This window comes from Parus major, chromosome 7 (genome assembly GCF_001522545.3).
Source record: "Parus major isolate Abel chromosome 7, Parus_major1.1, whole genome shotgun sequence".
Classification (NCBI taxonomy): Eukaryota; Metazoa; Chordata; class Aves; order Passeriformes; family Paridae; genus Parus; species Parus major.
In genome coordinates, this window is record NC_031776.1 from 29,775,993 (window position 1) to 29,796,343 (window position 20,351).

The 20,351-nt window shown below is 38.5% G+C and overlaps 1 protein-coding gene across 3 annotated transcripts in view; it reads right to left on the bottom strand.

The window, feature by feature from the left end:
* Positions 1–20,351, bottom strand: part of DPP10 (dipeptidyl peptidase like 10) — a 433,150-nt gene that overhangs the window by 18,638 nt on the left and 394,161 nt on the right. For all 3 annotated transcript variants that reach the window (XM_015635406.3, XM_015635407.3, XM_015635405.3), the window contains exons 9-17: positions 19,999–20,153; positions 17,435–17,532; positions 14,229–14,352; positions 12,057–12,095; positions 10,865–10,972; positions 7,319–7,410; positions 5,831–5,878; positions 5,174–5,295; positions 1,408–1,455 (exon numbers count right to left, since the gene is read on the bottom strand). In XM_015635406.3, the coding sequence (XP_015490892.1) occupies positions 1,408–1,455; positions 5,174–5,295; positions 5,831–5,878; positions 7,319–7,410; positions 10,865–10,972; positions 12,057–12,095; positions 14,229–14,352; positions 17,435–17,532; positions 19,999–20,153 (834 nt within the window). The remainder of the gene's footprint in view (positions 1–1,407; positions 1,456–5,173; positions 5,296–5,830; positions 5,879–7,318; positions 7,411–10,864; positions 10,973–12,056; positions 12,096–14,228; positions 14,353–17,434; positions 17,533–19,998; positions 20,154–20,351) is intronic.

Sequence of the window (20,351 nt, forward strand, 5' to 3'; positions counted from 1 at the left end):
TGCTTGTTCCGGGCAGCCAACCAAAATGGTATAATTATAGTCTGAGGATGGAATAATTGAAATAATCCTTAATCATTCCTTTATGAATTGAAGTGGATAATCTAATCTTGTACTGAAACACAAATGGTAAATTATCTCTCTTATTATTTGGCTTTTTGTTGCTACAACAAACAACGTCCCTCTATCATGACTTGGTTTATTTTACTCCAAGGTGTTGCACATAAATCTCTATTTCAGTAATTCACATTCCATAGTACTTTAGATGCAGGTAATAAAGAGCAAAAGCTTGCCTTCATGGAATTGAGGAGCTCCACAGAAATCTAAAACACATTTATTTGAGCAATAGCTACCCTTTACTGAGCTGGATAAAACTCCCTGCCCTGGGTGTGCTGTGGCACTGGGCTTTGCAAACACAAACAATGGCATTTAAAAAAAAACAACAAAAAAACCCCTAAAGTGCAGACAGATATTAATTAAGACTTCCTAGCATGGCACTATTTATCAGGATGGTACTTCAATATACAAGATTAGCTCCACTGAGCAGTGACTGGCCCAGGACAAAGGGGATGCAGACAGGTACAGTTCAGCATTTCTGGATTCTGGAAAAAATCCTGGGGATTATCCAATTAATGAAATGAGGATATATAAGAGTTGGTTTAGTGCTTTTGAATGACAAGTTGTCCCCCATTCCTGCAATCCACATCTCCATAACAGCGGAGCTGGAGGTGCCGGAGTTGTTACCTCTGCTGCAGCACCAGGAAAATTCAAGTGCTGAAGGACAGTTTTCCACCAAAAAAGTCCCTCAGCAGCCAGGAAACAATAACAGATTTTGCATCAATACACTAGAAAATAATGAGTAAAACTTGACAAACAGAGGTATAGAATCCCCTCCCTAAAAGCCTTTATTACTGGATTGTCTTCATTGAAGATGTCAGTGGAATTGTTCTGATTTCAGAAATAGGAGGACTAAATCACCATATGTAGGTCAGCTTTTATGATCAATCATCTGAGGACTGTACCTGACTCCAACATAATTGGATTGTAACTTTAAAAACATCTCAGAAAATTCAGGAGGTGTACTGCAATGGCAGCATGATCTACACAGGAAGGGAAAAGGATGAAGACCAACCTGCCATCTAATTTATTCAAGTGTAAACAGAAGATTATTCACATTCATTTAATCCAACAGATATCTGAAAATCTGGAAACGTTTTAGTCATTTGATTAATGGCTTTTCTTACCATTTGCTGATGTGGACGTTGCTAAAAAGTAATTACTAGCACTTCACATGAATTAGTTTTCATGCACTGGCATGACATTTTCATGTGCTTATTTTTTCCTCTCCCACACTCCCCAAAGAAATTAGGGACGATAAGAAAACCGACTCATTTCATGAGGTATACTCACTTGCAGTATTACTTGTCCTGTGCACACTTACAACTGGAACACCTGGTCCTGTTTTGAGGAGAGCAGAACAGAGGAAGGGTGAGGTAGTTTGTACTCTGTAGTTCAGTGACAAAGAATGGGAGCATTAGTTGCCACACTGTTAAGACAGGATCCTGCAAGCTCCATACACACAATTCCCTTCAAACACAGCAGGAACTCCACTGGTACCTCTTGGAAATGACACAGGCTGGGCTACAGGAACAACCAGGTGTGGAACAGACACTGCCTTCTGCCTGTTCAGCAGCCCAGACCCTGCACCAGGAAGGAGAATTATTTTTTTTTTATTAATCTCCATGTTTTAGTTTTAAGTGAAGAATAAAAAATTATGGACGCACTTAACAGTACTGTTTAAATTATAGCAGTCTGACATCCTGAAACTTCAGGCTTCCCTTGACTGGGAAATTAATGAATGATAACATCCACTTATTTTCTCTGTGGAAAAGCTATAGAGGTATAGAAAAATATATTTCACATAATTATCTGTTTAAGAAACTCCCTTGATATGTCAACTCCACAAAACCAACAACATCACAGCTAAATCTAGGAGTGATGTAGTCTAATCCTATTTCACATTATTTTCATTGTACCACTAAGAAACTGAAAATCAGGAATAATTCGACAGCTTCTGTGCAAATGCACAAGGTGGCATGTGAAACTGGCATGACCAAGCATTCAGCACACCCAGAAGTGGCTGAGTCTGCTGTGCCTGCTCTGAAGGTTCCCACCAGTCTAAACCTGCAGAAGAAAATCTTGTGTCCCCACCCCCAACATGGAACTTACACATGAGAAGCTCTTTTTTACCTCAGTGTTTAAGTTACAAGCATTCAGTCACCATTGGGCAAGGAAGAACAATGTAGAAAAGCTGAAGTCCCTGAGGACCCCATGGCAGATGAAGGCATGGACCCTTTGTAATTAGGAGCTACAACTCTCTTTTTGAGAAAAAAAACAATTCCCCTTGAGAGTTCAGAGACAGAGCTTAATTTATGTGTTTTGAGAGGTTGTCGCTCTCAATTAATTATGGCATGAGCCTAGGGAAATGTAAATACCTGAAATAAATAGCATGATGACATTCACAGCCTTCACTGAAGATTTTTATCAGTTTCACTGTCTCCCTCAAGGGGGACGATTGACAAAAAAACTTACAGGTAGATTGTTGACAAATCACAGCCTTCTGCCTTAGCTCTCTAAGAAGGTAATTTCTTCAGATGTCTCTTTTGTTTTGGTTTGTTTTTATTTCCAGCTCTTTTTATGTCTTCTGAATTTGTCATTTTGCTTTCAATTCCTATTTAAGACTGTTTCTGAAGGGGAAAGCACCAGTATTTTCCAGCCTATCTCTATTTGTCATACTGAATGATGGAAGGATGATGACATTTTGAAAAAAAAAGGAGATTGCAGTAGATTAAAATTCTGATCAGAGGAGAAAAAAGGGCAAATTTGTATCACAAGCATTGTGTTACAGTGCATCAGAACAAAGCACAGCACTTGGAATTCCCATTGACCTCTTATCACTAACCCCAAACCCACAGCTTATTTCCTGCTGTATAAAAGGAGAGAAACAATTACTACCTCCCTAAACTATGTTTTTGGAGCGGGGAGAAAAATATCTTGCCAGTGTTTGTGAAGTGCTAAAGGAAAAAATCCACAAGCAGTGTGGGAAATAAGTGCAAAGATATGCTTGCCAAAACTGAGATGCTGAGGAGCCAGTCCTCTATCTACCAGGCAAGAAATAACCCCTTACTCAGGAGAGTCTCTGGAGATGGATACAGCTGGTAAAATGAGACAGATCTCCTGGCTGAGGGAAACTAAGAAGGAAAAACTATCCTAATAAAGGTGCTTGTGGGTATACAGGAGGTTGAAGGATTGAAACTTATACTGATCCCACCAGTTCAGAGTCCCACAAGTGTTTTTCTGGGCAAATTGCTTTTGTAACAATGTGGTGAAGGCTTTTTGCTGTGGGAAAACAAGTGTGTATCCACACAGTAGATGTGTCATTTGTCTCCTCGAAGCAGTTTGCCTCATCATCTCACAAGCAGAAGAGTTTTGATACCAGTTCTAAGGTGACCCTGCCATCAACTTTGACACTGCCAAATGCCCAGCCCTGGCACTACACAGGGGCCACGCTGCTGCTGCACCTACCAAGCTCTGAGGAAACACAGGAGAAGATCCTGAGTAACTCCCAGCCAGAACTAACTCTACATTAATGCTAGAGGCAGAAAAAATTAATGACAGTGGTTTAGCATCCCAACATCTACAGCTCAGGGCAGGCTACTGCAACTCAGAGTGTAGGTTTAATTTGGGGAGGATGATCTGCAGCTTTTCCAGCTCCAACAGAGAACTGCCAAAGTCACTGAAAGTCGTGAGCCTGTGAGTAATCACATGCACAACCCCCTACTGGCATCCACATTTTTATATCAAAGATGCACATTAAAAATTACAGGCTGAATTACTTTGCTAAAATAGCAACAAGATGTTTTTGGACCCCGGCACATTGCTGATTCAGGGCAAAAAAACTTCCCAATTTATCAACCCTCTCTCCTGCAAGAATTACCCCATAGGGATTACGTCAAGCACAAGGGAAAACTCTGCCTAAAGCATGAGGAGCTCATTACTCAGAGAAGGACCTCAAGATTTGCTCCATGACTTCTGCTGCAGATTTAACCATGTATAAACCACACAGTTTGAACATTCTTCTTCTAATCAGCTGTGTAGTGCAGGTGCATTTCCACAAAAAAAATAACCCAAAACAACAAAACCAATGCCAAACCCCTTATTTTAGCCAATATCTATTCATAGTTTCTTTGTTTGGATACATTCAATGCTCAAGTCAGCAGGTATTTTATTTTTGTGTGGGGGAAAAAAAAAGTAGAGTTGTGAAAGAAACAGAGAAACAACATGAATATAAAATGATCTATTCATATGTATTTCAGATGAATTGTCCTCTACTCTTTGCACTCTGGTCCTAGCTATGAAAACATACTGGGAGAATGGTGTCTGTAGAAGTTTGCAAGTTTCAAGGACAACAGGCACTTTATTATGTACAACTATGTACTTTATTATGCATTGTCTCTTACTTTTCTGAACCCTGTTTTTATCACTTATATATCAGTGTTTATTTCCTGTGTGTAGGTTATAAATTTCTCTGTGCAAGATGGTTTTAATTTTTTGTTTATACAGAAATTCTGAAGCCAACTGGTGTCATTTAATGCTACTGGAATGCAGCTAACAGTAAAACACCGAGTTATTTATTACAATTCCACTGATATAGAGGATCTGTCTCTGGGGATTAAAACACAGCTGTTTTTTGGTAGGTACACCCATACATATAATTATGGGGGTGTACAGACACTGCTAGAGAACACAGGCTCTCATTTTTTAACTAGGTATAGTCACACAAGATCAATCCCAATATATAAAATAATAAACTGTTACAAACCACAGTACCATCACCAAAATTCTGAATTTTTTGGTGAAGGATTTCTATTTAGAGTGGATGGAAGTTGATGCCCTTTAATTGGACATAGGGGTCAGGACTGGAGCAGCTTTCTGACATCACTCATAATTTATCTATTTCACAGAACACCTTTACTTGCAGTCTTAGAACAGGCTCTGTACAGAACTTTGAGTAATCCACTGCTGAGCTAAATGTTAGACTCCAGCCTAACACCCTTCTCAAGGGAATGCATTAATTCAGAAGCAGACAGCATTGCAGCCTGTGCATTTGCCTTACCTTTACAGTGCAGGAGGAAATTCCTGTTCATGGGGCTGAACTTTGCACTGAAGTATGTGCACTGGTCCTTCAAGAAGTTACACGAGAGGCACTGACGATTCAATGAGCCCACTGTTGATACACTGGGGGAAGGAAATGATCAGAATTTGACATTGGAATAAAATACAATAAAGTAAACTTGGCTATGTGAGCAGGATCCCAAAAGCTGCCCAAAGCACTACTGGCACTGCAATAACTCACACTGCTGGGGGGTTACATCAGCATGAGTAGGAAACAATGAAAAATTCACTAACCTCAGATTTAAGTGCTGAAGATGAGGTGATTTGCCCCCACACTTTAAGTTACATGATTAAACCCTCTAAATATTTTTATTTAGGAAACTTTGATTACTTTTAAAACACAGTCATGTTTAATGCTTGTATTTAGGTTTAACTCTTTAGATGCTTATAAAGGACTAGTGAAGATGTAAGTGGTGAAAACATTTTGTGTTAGAAACTTTTCTGTTTTTTAGAAATTGGCAATTTTAATTTTGAGAAGCTGTGGTTCTTTCCTCGTTGCAGCTCGAGCATACAAATTTTTACATGATGTAAATGATTACCCAAGCACCACATGGTTTGGGATGAAGAAGCTGATACCACACCCCCATGCACCTCTTACCTGTGCAGCTGTCTTCCTCTTGGGGACTCTTCAGTGCTTAAGAAATAACTGCATCCAAAAGAAGAAAAAAGTTAAACTCAGTTTGGTAAACTGCCTGATTTGGGTAGAGTTTAGCGAAGCTAGAGACACCATAAGTAAGATTTTTAAAAATTAAAAATTCACAAATATCCATGAAGATCAAATACTTATATATAAACCCAAGTTCCAAGATTAAACTTGGATCCAATATACAGATTAGTTATTTCAGAAGCTATACAATTTCCTGTTAAAACAGTGATGAAAACAGGATTTCATGGTTCTAATTCCTGTCATGCCCAGGAGCTCCAATAGCAACCCGGACATTTCTGCATGTTAAAAATACTGAAGAGAAAGTTTCTGCTTCTCTCCAAGAGTTTGCAATATAAATCCAAGTAGTAGACAGAGGTCACGATGAAATTATGTCATATATTACAATAAATCTTATGAGATCTGAGAGACTTTTTGAGCTGCAAACCAACTTTTTTTTCTATCTACTTTGCATAGGTGGAAAGAGACATTGCAAAAACACTGAGACAAGGCCTTGGTGTTTCCCTGATGAGATCCCTACAAAGTTTCTGCTTGACAGGCAGAAGGAGAGCAAAGCAATCCCCCAAGTGGCTGAGACAGCCCATGTGACATCTGTCACCTCCCTGCAGCCTGAGTGCATCCAGACCTCATTTTTACCCCTGGGCCTTGCAGAAGGACCAGAAAATTCTCTATGGATATATTTTCAAAACCCATAAAAAGACTTGTCAAAAAAGGGTTTTCTCTGGTACCAGTGGAAAAGATGGGACCTATTGAGCCTCAAAAATGTTCTTGTTGAAATATCATTTATTTTAAAGCAAATGAGAATTAGATATGCTTATGCATATTTTGTTGTGGACAGATAGAAGTGAAAATTAATCAAGATCCACTGAAATCAGGTGAAGCCTTCAGATATTTTGTGTTAGTTGTAGACTCCCCAAAACCACCAAATATGCATTGCATTTCCTTCCACTCTAACACCAAGATGGGCTGTGGAAAGATTTCTCTGTGGGTGAGAATCAGGAGCTCTGATAATCTACCAATAATCTGAATTTATGAAGTTGGATCAGAACCCCAAAACTCGGAGACCTCATGTAGTAAAGGTGTGATGTTTTATCAAGCACCAAAAATTTACTACGATTTCTCATCTGGATTCCAGGAAAGAAATTACCAAAATGTTATTACTGCTGCACTGTGTGTTGACTCCTTTTATTCAAAAAAATACAGAGTTGAGTGATATCACGGTGTGAATCTTTCCCTCTGCATAAAGAAGCATTTAGGAAAAGAACAGCAGATGAATTGTCTCACAGCTGTACCTTACGTGCTCAGGTGTGTCAAAGTTATGGTAATGCTCCAAAATGAAAGAAATCTTGATGCATAATTTTGAGTTAAATGGATTCAACTTTAATAACTTGAATATTTTTACCAAAAAAGAACAGTGCTTACATCTTTTGAGTATTTTCATCATATGCCAGGATTTTGATAACTTCCCAGTTCCCTGATGTCAGGTGTCTCACACTGATTTGTTCACTTTTAGCCTGTTGAGAGATGGAAAACATTAACTTCCACCTTGCTACATTCTTCTTTGCACATGTCATTACTGATTACAACTTTTTAAACTTTAATGCAATATAATTATCTTTAATTACCTATTTTATATATATTTATTTTATTTATTTATATTGTATTATGCAACATAACATCTTTAAACCACAAACCTCACATTTGGACAGGCCTGAACTTAACTTATCCTTTCTCTCCCATCTATAAGCCTTTCAAAGTCATTAAAATAATCTGTTTTCAGCACAATTTTTCTTTCAGTTGCCCCCATGTCAACAAACAGTAGAAGTCAGGATGAAATGCAGGTAAAACCAACTCTTTGTCTGGAAATTGCAGCAGACTCTTCATCAGACACAGGTTAAAACCAACAAAACCTAAGTGAGAAGCTCATCTGAGGGTGTTTCCTAGAGCAAAAGGTAAAATCATGGCTCAGGCTACTGAAGGTTAAAACTTCAGCCCTCACAGCTTGGATGTACTTTATGTGGATTTTTCTATACTAGGGTTTTTATGCTTGGCCTGGATACACATATTAGTTTTCAAATTCAAGACAAACTTTATAAAGAAAAAAGGCAACATTTCAGAGGTGATACTCAGTGGTTATAAGGCCTACAAAAAGTCATAAAGGCAAAAAGATTGGCCTTTTTTTTAATCCATGTATTTCTGAACTGTGCCCTGGCTCCACATCAACAGCAGCAATAAATAAAAAGAAGCAAATGCTCAGAGACACATGAGACTTGTTGAGATGACAAGGCAGATCCTTGGAACTGATCTGTTTTCTAACAGATCTGTGAGGAAAGAATGATGTAGTAATTCTGTGACAAGCCTTGCAAGTACCAAATGGCATCAGGATATTGTGCTAGGTGCTGTACATATGTTTATGCTGAGGGCTCCCTGTTCAGGAAGATTCTGATATTCAGTGCTGTCTCCAGCAATGATTAAAATACATATTAGTGATTTAGTGTAAGTGACTGTTTCTTCTCTAGAGAGAGAGAAGCTGCAACTATTGAAACAGATATTTAAATATTAAGATCACAGAATCTAACAAGAAACAGCAATAAAAAGCACAGCCAAGCGTTAATAAACATGGTTATTTTTCAAGGTTACAGCCGTAATACATAATTTATGAAGCTTGCAGAAAGTTATCGCCTTGATCCATTAAAGTTACTTTATAATTCTTATTTTGTGGTTGGAAAAAAAAGAGACTTTCTAGAGTTGCAGAATTCCATGAAAGAAATGTCTAGATACATAAGACATGATTCAATCCCATTTTGAGATTAGTTTCTTTTAAATATTTCATAAGTTACTAAAAGCATTTGAAAACAATAACCCACACATCCAGCCCTCTACATTCAGACAGTAAATAATCTATGATAGACAGTAGCCTTTTAGACAGTAACTTCTCCCTGCATAAAGATTTAATTAGATGCCTCTGCTAACGTGCTTTGTGTCATTGACATGTGCTTTTCTGAAGTGCAGGCAAAGAAATGCAGCCTGAGAAAGACCAGCTTTTGTTGTAAGATTGAGAGAAATTAATTTAATTAAATTAAAGAGAGCCATTAAAATTTGCTTCTTTATCCCTGCAGGTCCACGTTGGTTCTGTGTAACTTTCCTGCATACAAAAGCTGATTTCTGTCAATGGGCTGATGTCTCTACTGAGTGGCACCAGAGAAGGGATGAGAATCCCCGTGCCAGATTCCAGAGTTACCCTTTTCCATCATGGAAATGCTGTGACCATCTGGGTACTGGGGATCTGCTGACTGCTTTAAATTCTGCAGGGCACCTGCTGTGCTGCTGTGGCTCTCACAAGGTGTGACAAACATCTAATGTGACAAAGGGCTTTATGTGCAATGGATAATATACTTTTTATGCCTCTGTGTTTGCTTTAGAAATAATGGACAATCAGATTAATGCAGTGTGTAAAACACATCATATAAACATATTTCCTGCCCTTTACTGCTCTGTATCAGCCCCATTACCACGCAGAATGTTGCTTACTGATGAATAATGGCTGATACATGGGATATCACATTTCCTCTTTCTCAGGAGCAGCTACATGCTCAAAGCCAAATTTGTCATTGGTGATAACATTCAGATTTGTTTATTCATGCTGATGGCAGGCAAAATAGAAGTATTTTTTTAGTTTTGGAGCCTGTACCTAGGGCTCTAATTCTGCCTGAAAGGGACAAAGCAGTAAATTCTGAAACATAAGCTTGACTTTAAACATTATTCTTCTGGAATTAAAAGATGTGCTTAAAAGTGGGCATGTATTTAATTATCTTATTGAATAGGAGTGGGCTTAATCTTTGCTTAAATATTTTCCTGAATTAGGATCAAGTTTCCTGGGCTTTTTAGTAGCAAGAAATGGCAGCACCTACAAGGTTAATGGACACTTGATTGTATTTGTAACATCCTTGGGCATGTTGCAAGTGACCTTTCAGATCCAGATCTGATTATTATTTCATGTATTTTAAAGGTACTTATTCATACTGTGAAAGATACCAAAATAAGACTTGATTGACTAAATGGTTTTGCTCAGGTGTGAATTTTTATTATTATATCAATACATCTTTGCCAGATTGTCATCTGTGTTACTGTTTTCTGTGGGAAATAGAATTTGACATGTCTGTGATCCCTTTTATCTTCACTGACTCTTTCCTGATGTTAATGATGATTTACTCTAGTGAAGGAGCATTTTTGTTCTTGTTTCTTCAGGTTAAACTGTCGTTAAAATTCTTTTGTTGTTGTTCTGTCTGCAGTGCTCTGTGAACATATTTCAGACTTAATAATGTTCATACCAGAACACTGTAATAAAGGCAGGTAACAGAGCTGCCTGGCACAAATCTGCTATTTTGATGTTTTGGGTACCCTGGTAATCCCTCCTATGTCATATGGCTCTGCTAAAGCACCTGGATTAATGCTCTGATGATTTAAATAGATGCCTGGGAGTGTTCCGTTCCAGGGCATAATTTCCTTTATTAGTTCATCACAACTTCATACTGGTGACCTTCAAAGTCACACTGCAAATTTATCTTCTTTCAGATTCTTCTTTGGAAAAAGTAATGACCCTGGGAAATGGAAGCCGTTGAAAAACTGTTGCAAAGGGTAATAAAAGTGTCCTAATTTTCCCACAAATTTTAAGTTTGGGTATTGCCTCCCTTTCCTGTTCTGTATAAGAGCAGATTCTGAATAAACATTTAAAAATATTTATTCCTTAAAAATAGGCATGTGTATTGTACACAGAGAGGGTAGTATTAGTGTTTATTCTGGAATAAATTATAAATACGTCCCACTGCACAGAGAGACAACCTGGGCAGGACAAATGACCACGACACAAGCGCTGTGATTAAACTGAAGCTCAGGCCTTTCCCTGGGCCACAGTAAAAGTCCCAGATAACCAGCAGGATATTAAAAGCATCCTGAGCAGAGCCTTACCTGCACAATGAACATGGCTATGTGGTGAAACTCGCCACGGCCCCCCTGCTTCACTGGCACAGTCATGAAGAACTTGCTGCCATCCTTGGAGAAAACGGGCTCTTCGTTCTGCAAATGTAACATCGTGGCAGTCTGGCACACTTTTCATTACACCCCTTAACAAAAGATCAGCCTAAAGATTTTTGTCTCCTTGGTTTTGCTCAGAAGTCAGTTGGAGAAACCATCCTTAGGTTTTAAGTATATTCTGCTAAGTTTAACGAAAATGTGGCGGTTAAAGCTGGGTGTAGTTCATGCCATGTGCAATCCTGTCCTAAGGCACGGCTTACAGCCCTTGCAGAACTCTCCCTCACCAGGAAAGCTCTGGGAATCTCATTCCCAATGCAGGGGGACAGTTTCCTTTACTGACATACAAATAATGACAGAGATAACTCCTACTGCTGAGGAGGAGAACAAAAGTTTCAATGGTTTGGACTCACTGAGTACATGTTTAACATCCACTGATTTTGATAGACTTGTATGGAAAAAATAAGCACATTGAAGTGATATTCTGAATCACGGTTTTACCACAAATTGTAGCCTGATGTGATACCATCTCTCCATGTCTGGCTTTGCACAGAAATATTAAAGGAAAATGGCTGGCTATAAAAGCATTTCTTTTTTTTTTTTTTCCTGTTAAAATGATTTCTCATTTGCACATTGCAAAATGAAGCCTGAAATGTAGTTTAAATAGAATGTGTTTCATCCAGTTATTGGACAGTTCTTCTGAAGCTATGAAAGTGGAATAATTGGCTGACATATTAGTTAAACATATTGTTCTGGGTATGAATTTAGAAATATTTTACTTTCTCATTCCAATTATAGCCCATATGACCTCTAATCTTTGAACTCCTTCTGCTTTAATTTGGTGTGATCATTTTTAAATCAGAAACAAATCACAGTAAGTAGGACATGCCTGGAATGGGATTCATCTGGTCTGTCTTCCACCATCCCAGATTTAGATAGTTAATCAGCTGTTCATCTAAATGCTTACTGAACTGAATCCAGACAGACCAGAAACTGAAGGGAATATTGCCTCCAAAACCCTCACAGGTGTCTCAGGATTTTATTAGCTTATAAAATAACACACAGTTAAATAAAAATGGCAATGAAGCAATTACGCATTATGCACCCAGAAATAGCATTTATACTGTACCTGTTTAGGAAGCCACAGGTCTGACTGCATTTCATATTTCTAAAAGAAAAAAAAAAAAGGAAAAAAATTGCTTTTATGGAATAGCTATAGATTAAAATATTTCCCACATTCAGCAAAAGGTCTCTAGCTATTTCATGGGGGTTTTTTCTACTGTGTTACAATCTCATCTCTTTGCTGGCACTTGAAACAAATGATAATTTAATTACAAAGTCAGCTGCTTTATTCAGAGTTTTTGGTAGAATACCACAGGGGAACTAAGAATGCCATTTCAGTCCTTTCTGATTAGCTATCAAGAAGCTTTACACAGGCAGTTCTATTTGTTTTTTACCTCCAGGCATCATCTGACAACTGGATATTTTAGGTCCTTCATCAACACTGGGCAAACAGCCAGCATCAAGCTCAAATTGTGAGACCTTTTCAAAGCACAATCCTGTGCTTTAATGGGTTGTAGCGTGGCATTAGTGATGAGAAAAAAAAACAACAAATTATTGAGTTTTATTGTTCATACTCATATTTCTCATCATGCCATCTGAAAAAAAAACCACCCCTACAAAACAACTAAATATCATGCACACATTGTTGGAAAAAATATATAATATACATCAACAGCTGCAAATTGTCATAGTCACAGTGAAGTAATAAAAATTTATTAGCTATAGAAGAATCTGTATGTATATGGGCTGAAAAATGAAAATCTGTAGCTATTGCAGCAGTTGCTTCTGTACATTCCTTTTTGAAACTGATGTGTGTAACATCCTAGGGAGAAGAAACAGGGTTTACAGATGAAATCAAATGGTGTGATAAAATGCTAAATTCTCACAATATTTAGCCTTTCCTCATGCATTAATGATTTCAAGAGCATCACCTTAGCCAGAGGGTGCAGTGTAGGAACCCTGCAGGATGAGCAGGGCCTGGGCTGTGCTCACAACAGTGAGAGTACATTACTGTTATTCCTCACCCCCTAAAAATGTCCTTTGCTGCACTGTAAATATTCTGGAGTGGGACTTCTCAGTCCTTCTCTCTTACATTATGTCCTGGATTACAGCTCCCTGGATATCTACTTCCAACAAGTCAAATCGACCCTGGAGAACGTGAAGTTTTCCCTCTCAGAAGCAGCTGCAGTGGTTCAGGACCAACTTTCTTAATAAAAAGACAAAAGGTCCACAAAAACCAGGTGGAAAGCAACCAAATCTCCATGGTCACAATCTTAATCCATACTTTGGGGATTCATTCATAGTTTCTGAGTGAGGAAAAGCACCCTGTGGTGTGCAGCAAAAGAAGGAGACAAGCATGGAAATAATCTCTAACACTTCAATATGACTGACTTCAGTAGCAGACACTGATGGGAACCTTTTGACTCAGAGGCCAATATTAATCACTCATAACCATTTACACTGCCAAATTATACCCTCTGCTTTGGAGCATCTGTTGGTACTGATATCAGCATGTATAGAAAATATTTATACTTTTAGCTGGTTCTGGGAAGAGACTGTGACTCAGAATGGGAAAGCAGCCAAATGCATTCAAGATGTAAGATTGACTGTGAAAATGGGGAGATGTAATGCAGGAGCATCAGAAGTCAAAGTCTGGGTCCAGGGGTGGAATGTGTCTGCATTCAAAGAGAAAAATGTATTTCAGTTTGGCTCGCAGTCAAAAATGAAATATCCCTGTTGCCTTTCAATTTATTTTTTTTTTCCCTAAAGTTATTTAATTCTGTGATCAAATTTGAAGGAGTTATAAGAATTTTACACCTTTTCCTTAAGTGTATGTAAGCTGTGAGAGGCAGAAAGGTCTGAAACGAAACTCTGCAGGGGGAGAGAGAAGAAAGCAGTCAGCTGAAAATATCTGTCAGAGGACAAGCTTGTCACTGCTCTAGCTATATCCCAAGTACATGATGTTCAGCAACTGCAGCTTCCAATGAAGCTAATGTATGAACAAAGCTTAGTAATTCTGAAAATGTCACTCAAAGTTGCTAATTGCATGAACTCATTTCACCACATTCGGAATTTTCTCACATCCATTTCCTCCCTGTTGACTAATTATATTCAGCTTGCAACTACTGCATCTGCAAACTGATTTCCAAATATCTTTTCCAGAATATGAAAACAAAATGCAGAAGAAACCTTGAAAAGAGACCTTGGGAAAAAAAAAAAGAAAACACAAACATCTTACCCTGGTACAAGCTCCAGTCGTGGTTTCACAAACTGTAAGGATGGAGATATTCTGAGCTCTGTTTAACCATCTCACCACAGCCTTGGTGTTGCTTATCCATTTGACCATGGTGATATAATATTCCCTAAGCAAAACATTTGAAAACACAATGTTCAGATCACTGATATTTCAGATTAGACATTAGAAAAAATCCAATATATGCAGTTCATTCAAATGCTGAATTTGTACTGCATGACAGTGCCACTACTAAAGGATGGAGAAAGTGACCCCAAATGTTCAGTATCTGTGTTCCTACAAGTGGGAAGCCTCAGTCCTTCAGTGTGATCCTCCTCTGGGAGATGTTTGTATATATACACAAACTTTACCAACTGTGAAACATATACTTGCAAATACACATGAACTGTGTACTTCCCAGCCAGCTTAGAAGCAAGCACTGAATTCCAACTGAAGCCAGCCTACAACAAATAACTTCAGATGACACCCATTTTTTCAAAATAATCCAATCCTACTGCCAAAGGAAAAAAAAAAAAAAAGTTCTGTAATATTAGAGTGCAGCTAGAGCCCACTTCAAAATTATAAAATAACAAGCATTGTATAAAAGGACTTCTGGATAAAAGGGAGGTGCCTCTCACAGTCAATGTGTTCCTGTTTCTGTTTTTACAAACAGCTCATAATATTGGCCAAACTCTCTGTCCCTCAGCAGCCCTGGCTGAGCACATGAGGCTTCCTGGGCTCGTGCTGTGCAGGATTTCCTCCCTCCCCCCAGGATCCTGCTGGGCTGGCAGGCTGGGGATGTTAAGACCTGTTGCAGGCTGGCATCCCAGCCCAGCTATTTCCTTCCCTTCTCCCCTGCTGGCAGCTGGCAGCTCTCACAGTCCAGCTGAGTTGTGTGCAGCAGTGGAGTGAGCTCGTCTGGAAAAAACTCAGACCCCCTTTAAAACAAGGGGCTTAGCTCGGATATGATTAGGCTTTTAATTTATTACTGATAAAGATCTCATTACTCTTTGACAACAGGCTTTTAATTATACATTCAAAAGCCTCCTTACTAGATGAAAGATGCTGAGCAGCAGCAGCAGCTGCAAGGCTGCAGACAGGAGAGGCAGGAGACAGGAGTTCACTGCAGCATCACCCAGCCTGGTGCAGTTTGCAGAACATACCTGCACAGCCCAGCATGCACAGATCCCTTTGGCTTTCATATGTGACTTCTGGTAAAACAGATATCTGCACATCTCCATACCAGAATGATAAGAAGAAATGGGGACTTCAAGTGTGTTCTGAGTCTAATATTTACTTTTTTTTTTTTCCCTTTCTGTAACAAGTGTTTAAACTTACTGAGGGGCAAAAATGTATGCAGAAGTAAAACAAGATCTACCATGACACCAGGTGACACAAGCAGGAGAGCAATCAGTTTGTGTCCCCAAGCTTCATATTAAATGATGTTTGTCACTGAAGAAAACGTAACTGTACACGTGAAATGGAAGCACCAAGGGGGAAACAGCAATTTCATGAAATACAACCAGGTATCTGAAGGAAGACTGTCAGTCTCTTTGTGGCATTAACAGTGCACAGGAGGTGGTAAATTTTTCTACAGAATGAAACTTTCAGGAGCAAAATTTGCAAGTGTTATCCCTATCTTTGTATCAGAATAGCCTGAACAGGACTTGGGAAATATTACCAAGCACCTTTACAGGATCCCTAAAAGATGAAAATTAATTTTTCATTGACTTTATTCATTGAATTTTTCATTTAACTGATTCAATCTTACATCAAGTTCCCAGATGTCCTGAAAATCGGGGAAACAGTTTAATATCTTCAAAGGTTCTACACCAGACACAATTTGAGACAGGCTGAGAATCTGAATGTTACTTTCTGAGGTTAACTAACAGAACCTCTTTCCCCTTCCCTTCCCATTTCTGTGGTCTCTCTGTGTAGGAGGGAATCTCTCCATAACAGCAGATGGTTATGACCTGTAGATTACCTATTTCTAAAATGATTCTGCCCTGAAAGATCCTTATAACTATATGTGATAATGAACCATTCATTTTAATTCTGAAAACACACATGACCTATTTACTAATAACTCCATAATGAAAGGCTGAGAAACGAAATGAAGTGAAATAAACTGACTGCTAAAGGTAGCTACTATTTTTACTAAAAAACCTAATACTTTAGGAAAAACACAACTCCCAATTATTACAAACTTCAAAGATTTTCACACTAGAAAAGCCTGCTTAAAGCAGATTTCTCAAACCTCTCTCTGTATATTGGTATATAGACACATATGGGTTGATGACCAGTGTGAAGGCTTTTACTAAAACCTCGAGTCAAATTCACAATTTAGAGTAAAACTGTCTCACAATTACACAGTCTTTCTAAGCATGGAATTTCTAAGCATGGATTTCCCATCAGCATGGAAATTGTATGTTAGTAGTTAAAATCTAGAGGAAACTAACTTTTTTTTCCAACAGGTTTAAATAGATTTACTCATTCTTCTCATGCACTAGCAAGCCAGAATTTTTATCAATTGAACAACAACAATATCTTTATCAAGAAGTGGCAAAGATGCTCCAGAGATTTGGCATCAGCTTCAAGAAAACAAAAAAACTTTTAAGATACTAACATTCAAATCTGAGTCTATTATTACTTTCCATCTGCTGAGGAAACAGAATAAATCTGAAAACCCTGAAGTGTAACCATAACATCTGAACATTTTCAAGATTATCTGTTTCTTGGGGATCTTTTCTTATACACTGCTTTCTTGCTTAACTTCTCTGTGCCTTCTGACACTAAGTTCAACTTTAATGCCAATAAGGAGACTGAAGATGCTGATCTTGATGGCAAGAAATCTCTTTCAGATCTTATAGCACTGTTTAAATTAATGAAGGGTTAGCAAGCAGCAGCAGATTTTATTATGTTTTTCAGCAGTGGCCCATCAGTAGAAAGAAAATACTTCAAAATGCTCGACTCATTCAAAGTATTTTCTATTACTAACACAATCAGAAAGCATTCCAGTTGACACTAATAATTGCAAGGCATAATTCACTATTAAATTATTCCTGCAATAAATTAGAGTACCTCAATTTGTGTAGAAGAGAGCTACACCAGCCTAAGATTGGTTGTAACAGTTGTGAATAAGTGGCCACTGTTGACATCCTGATTGTTTTGGGAACAATTACCATAAAACATTTCACCATGAAATCATATACCTTGACTTAAAGCTGTCAGGTGGCATCAGTTCCAGGGTATGTGCTGGTCCATACAGATTAACTACAAACAGCTTTACTGTGGGGTTTGTTTGACCTGCCTTTGGAAAAGAAAAAAATAAATAGGACTTTTAGAGGCACTGAATCAGAGACAGCTAAGCAGGCTCACTTGTTAACATAATTCAGTATCTTTATAATAATGAAAAGTTATTAAAGTTCAAGTATCTTAAATCTGAAGCATTCATTTCATAGCCATATGAATCACACAGATGAAAATATGAAGTGTTGAGTTATTCTCTCACCACCCTTTGCTGATGGAAGACTTTCCTGTGCAGAGTAAGTGACCAGCACTAGAAGTGGTTTTGCCAAGTTCAGTGAAGTCAGCTGCCAAAACACAGTCAGTTCCTAAATCTGCAGGTAAATCCAGCCTCCAGCTATGCCTTTCTCAGATGCTATTGTTCCTGCTCCTGAAAAGCTGCACTACCTCAGTCTGGGATAGCATTCCTCCACTCCCTCCTCTCTTCTTCTTTACCATTTTCCCTCAGTCTTCCTTCCTTTGTTTGCTGAGCTGAAAATCTCAATTTCTGGCCTGGACCAGGAGCCAGCTGCTTTGGCAGGTCAGCTCCAAGGGAAACAAAATGCTTCTTGTGGCTAAAGGAGAATAACGTGGCAGCTTGATAGATATCCACAGGCAAGAGTCTGATAAATCTCGAGGATCTACAGGGAGGTGGGAATCATCCTTCTCCCCTAACACAGCTCACTACTGAGGGATGTTCCTGAGATGGAGAGAAAGCAGTGGAAATAGGGAAATAGGAAGAGAGGCTCTGATGGGTGCAAGGAGGTGCTACTGGTCCCACACCCCTGTCCTAGACATGCCAACCCCAAGTTTCAGCTTTGTGTCACAGGAATTACACTAAATAACACCCTTGGGTTACAAAAAATGAAGTGTGTTCCTCAGTGGGGCTGACCTCTGCTTAGTACTGTAAGGAAAGGTAAAAATCACTGATTCTACAGATTTACTATAGTAAATGACAAAGTTGTATACTTGGCTCTTCACAGGCTGAAATACACCAAAAAATGCCTTTTAGAAATTTGGCTTATCTCAAAATAAAGTCTGAATGCTGTATCCACTCATATTTGAATAGTATGGAAGACAAGGAAGTGGCATTTGTGTGTTTTTAACACTGCTAGGAAAAAAAACCAAAACATTTTAAAGCCTTATTTTTTTAAGAATAGAGTCTGTGTGAATGACATATACACAGATATGGATAAGCATGTTCCAGTGCTTACAAAAACATGTGTGTTTCATTTTATTTTTTAATCCTAGTTATAATTTTCTCTGATGGTTGCACTCTATAACAAGGACCAAATCTATTTTGTAATCTCTGTTGCTACACCACCAGCTTCATTACCAATTAATGATGTTTAACGAGTAGCTAAATTTGTATTAAATGGAGACATTAAATAAAGATAATGTTTTTTCATTAATGAGATTACTGAAGTAGTATTGTGTATCACTTTTATGCTGAATTGCTAATGAAATGGAATTACTCCTTTCTCGTCTATAAAGCTGACTTAAAAATATTCCTTATTTTTTTCTTTGTTCTGTCAGTCAAGGCTTTTTGCCACTGCAAGAATATAAACTACCCCTAAAATTATTGCTGTTTCATTGTTTCAGAGTATTATTTCATAGAACAAATATATTCTATTTATTTAATGTATGTTATTGTTTCATAGCACCTGGTACAGTCTAGCTGTTCAGCCATCAAGAATAGAAGTTCATCACAAAAAAACAGAAGCAGGAATAACAAGGAATATTTTCTAAAGCTCTCAATAAACTTCCCCTGAAATGCCAGAGGAGTACCATGGAGGTGGACCTGCCAGAAAGGAACCCAGCCACTTTGAAACTGTGTGTAAGGGTTGGATAAACTGATCAGCTGGAAGATCAAAGCAACAGATCTGGAGGCACTTCACCAGAAAATCTCCAGAAAATGAGGAGTGATTTCAGGCATTACCCCTGTCTGGGCTGTTCTTTCACTTTCCAAAGCAAATCTAAAAACCTTCCTCCAAATCTTCTAAAACACTGATAGTTCTAATTTTTTTTTCTCTTTTTGATGGCCATGAAAATATGTTACTGTGGCTTATCTTACTCAATGCCAGTCTGTCACATTTATTAGTAACAGCACAGCCTACTGAGATCTGTGTGCCTGTGAAGGAACTTGCCCTGTGCTCTGCACACAGAGTGTCTGACTCCAGCACAGCTGGGGCTGGATCTTTTCCCTCAAATGCATTACCCTTCTCTCTAGGTGCTGGATTGATTTTACCCAGCCAAATATCAGTGATGAAATTACACCAAATTAGTTTCTCTGCTGTCCCCTCACCCAATAGATTCTTTTCAGGTGTTATAATCTACTGGGGAAAAAAAAAAAAAAGTAATTATTATTTCCTGAAAAGCATCATGAACAAAATCAGCCTCTGTTCCTGTCTGGAAACACTCTTTTCACACTGCTGAATATTATCAGTGAACACAGAGGAGGAGGTGGGGGTTGCATTCCCACTCATCTTACCTTAGGATACGGATACTGCTTTCCCTTGGGATACAGAGCTCCTGTGAAGCGGGGAATAACCATGTTGGGCACCAGAGAGTCATTTATGGTCAGGAAGGCCAATCTTTCCCCATCTGGAGACCACCAGTGGGCAATGTGGGAATGAAGAAGTTCCTCTGCAAAACCAGATTTCCTTAGGGTCCATAAGAAAACCTCACACATAGTGTCCAGCTTGTTCAGCTGGCACCAAGTTATTCTCCCTGTGCCAACTTGAAATGTGTCTGCTGTAATTTCATTAATTTCACGTCATCTTGGGTTAAATGGTTGGATAACAAGGGACACTGAAGGACCAAGCTTTAAGCATTTTCCTCAAA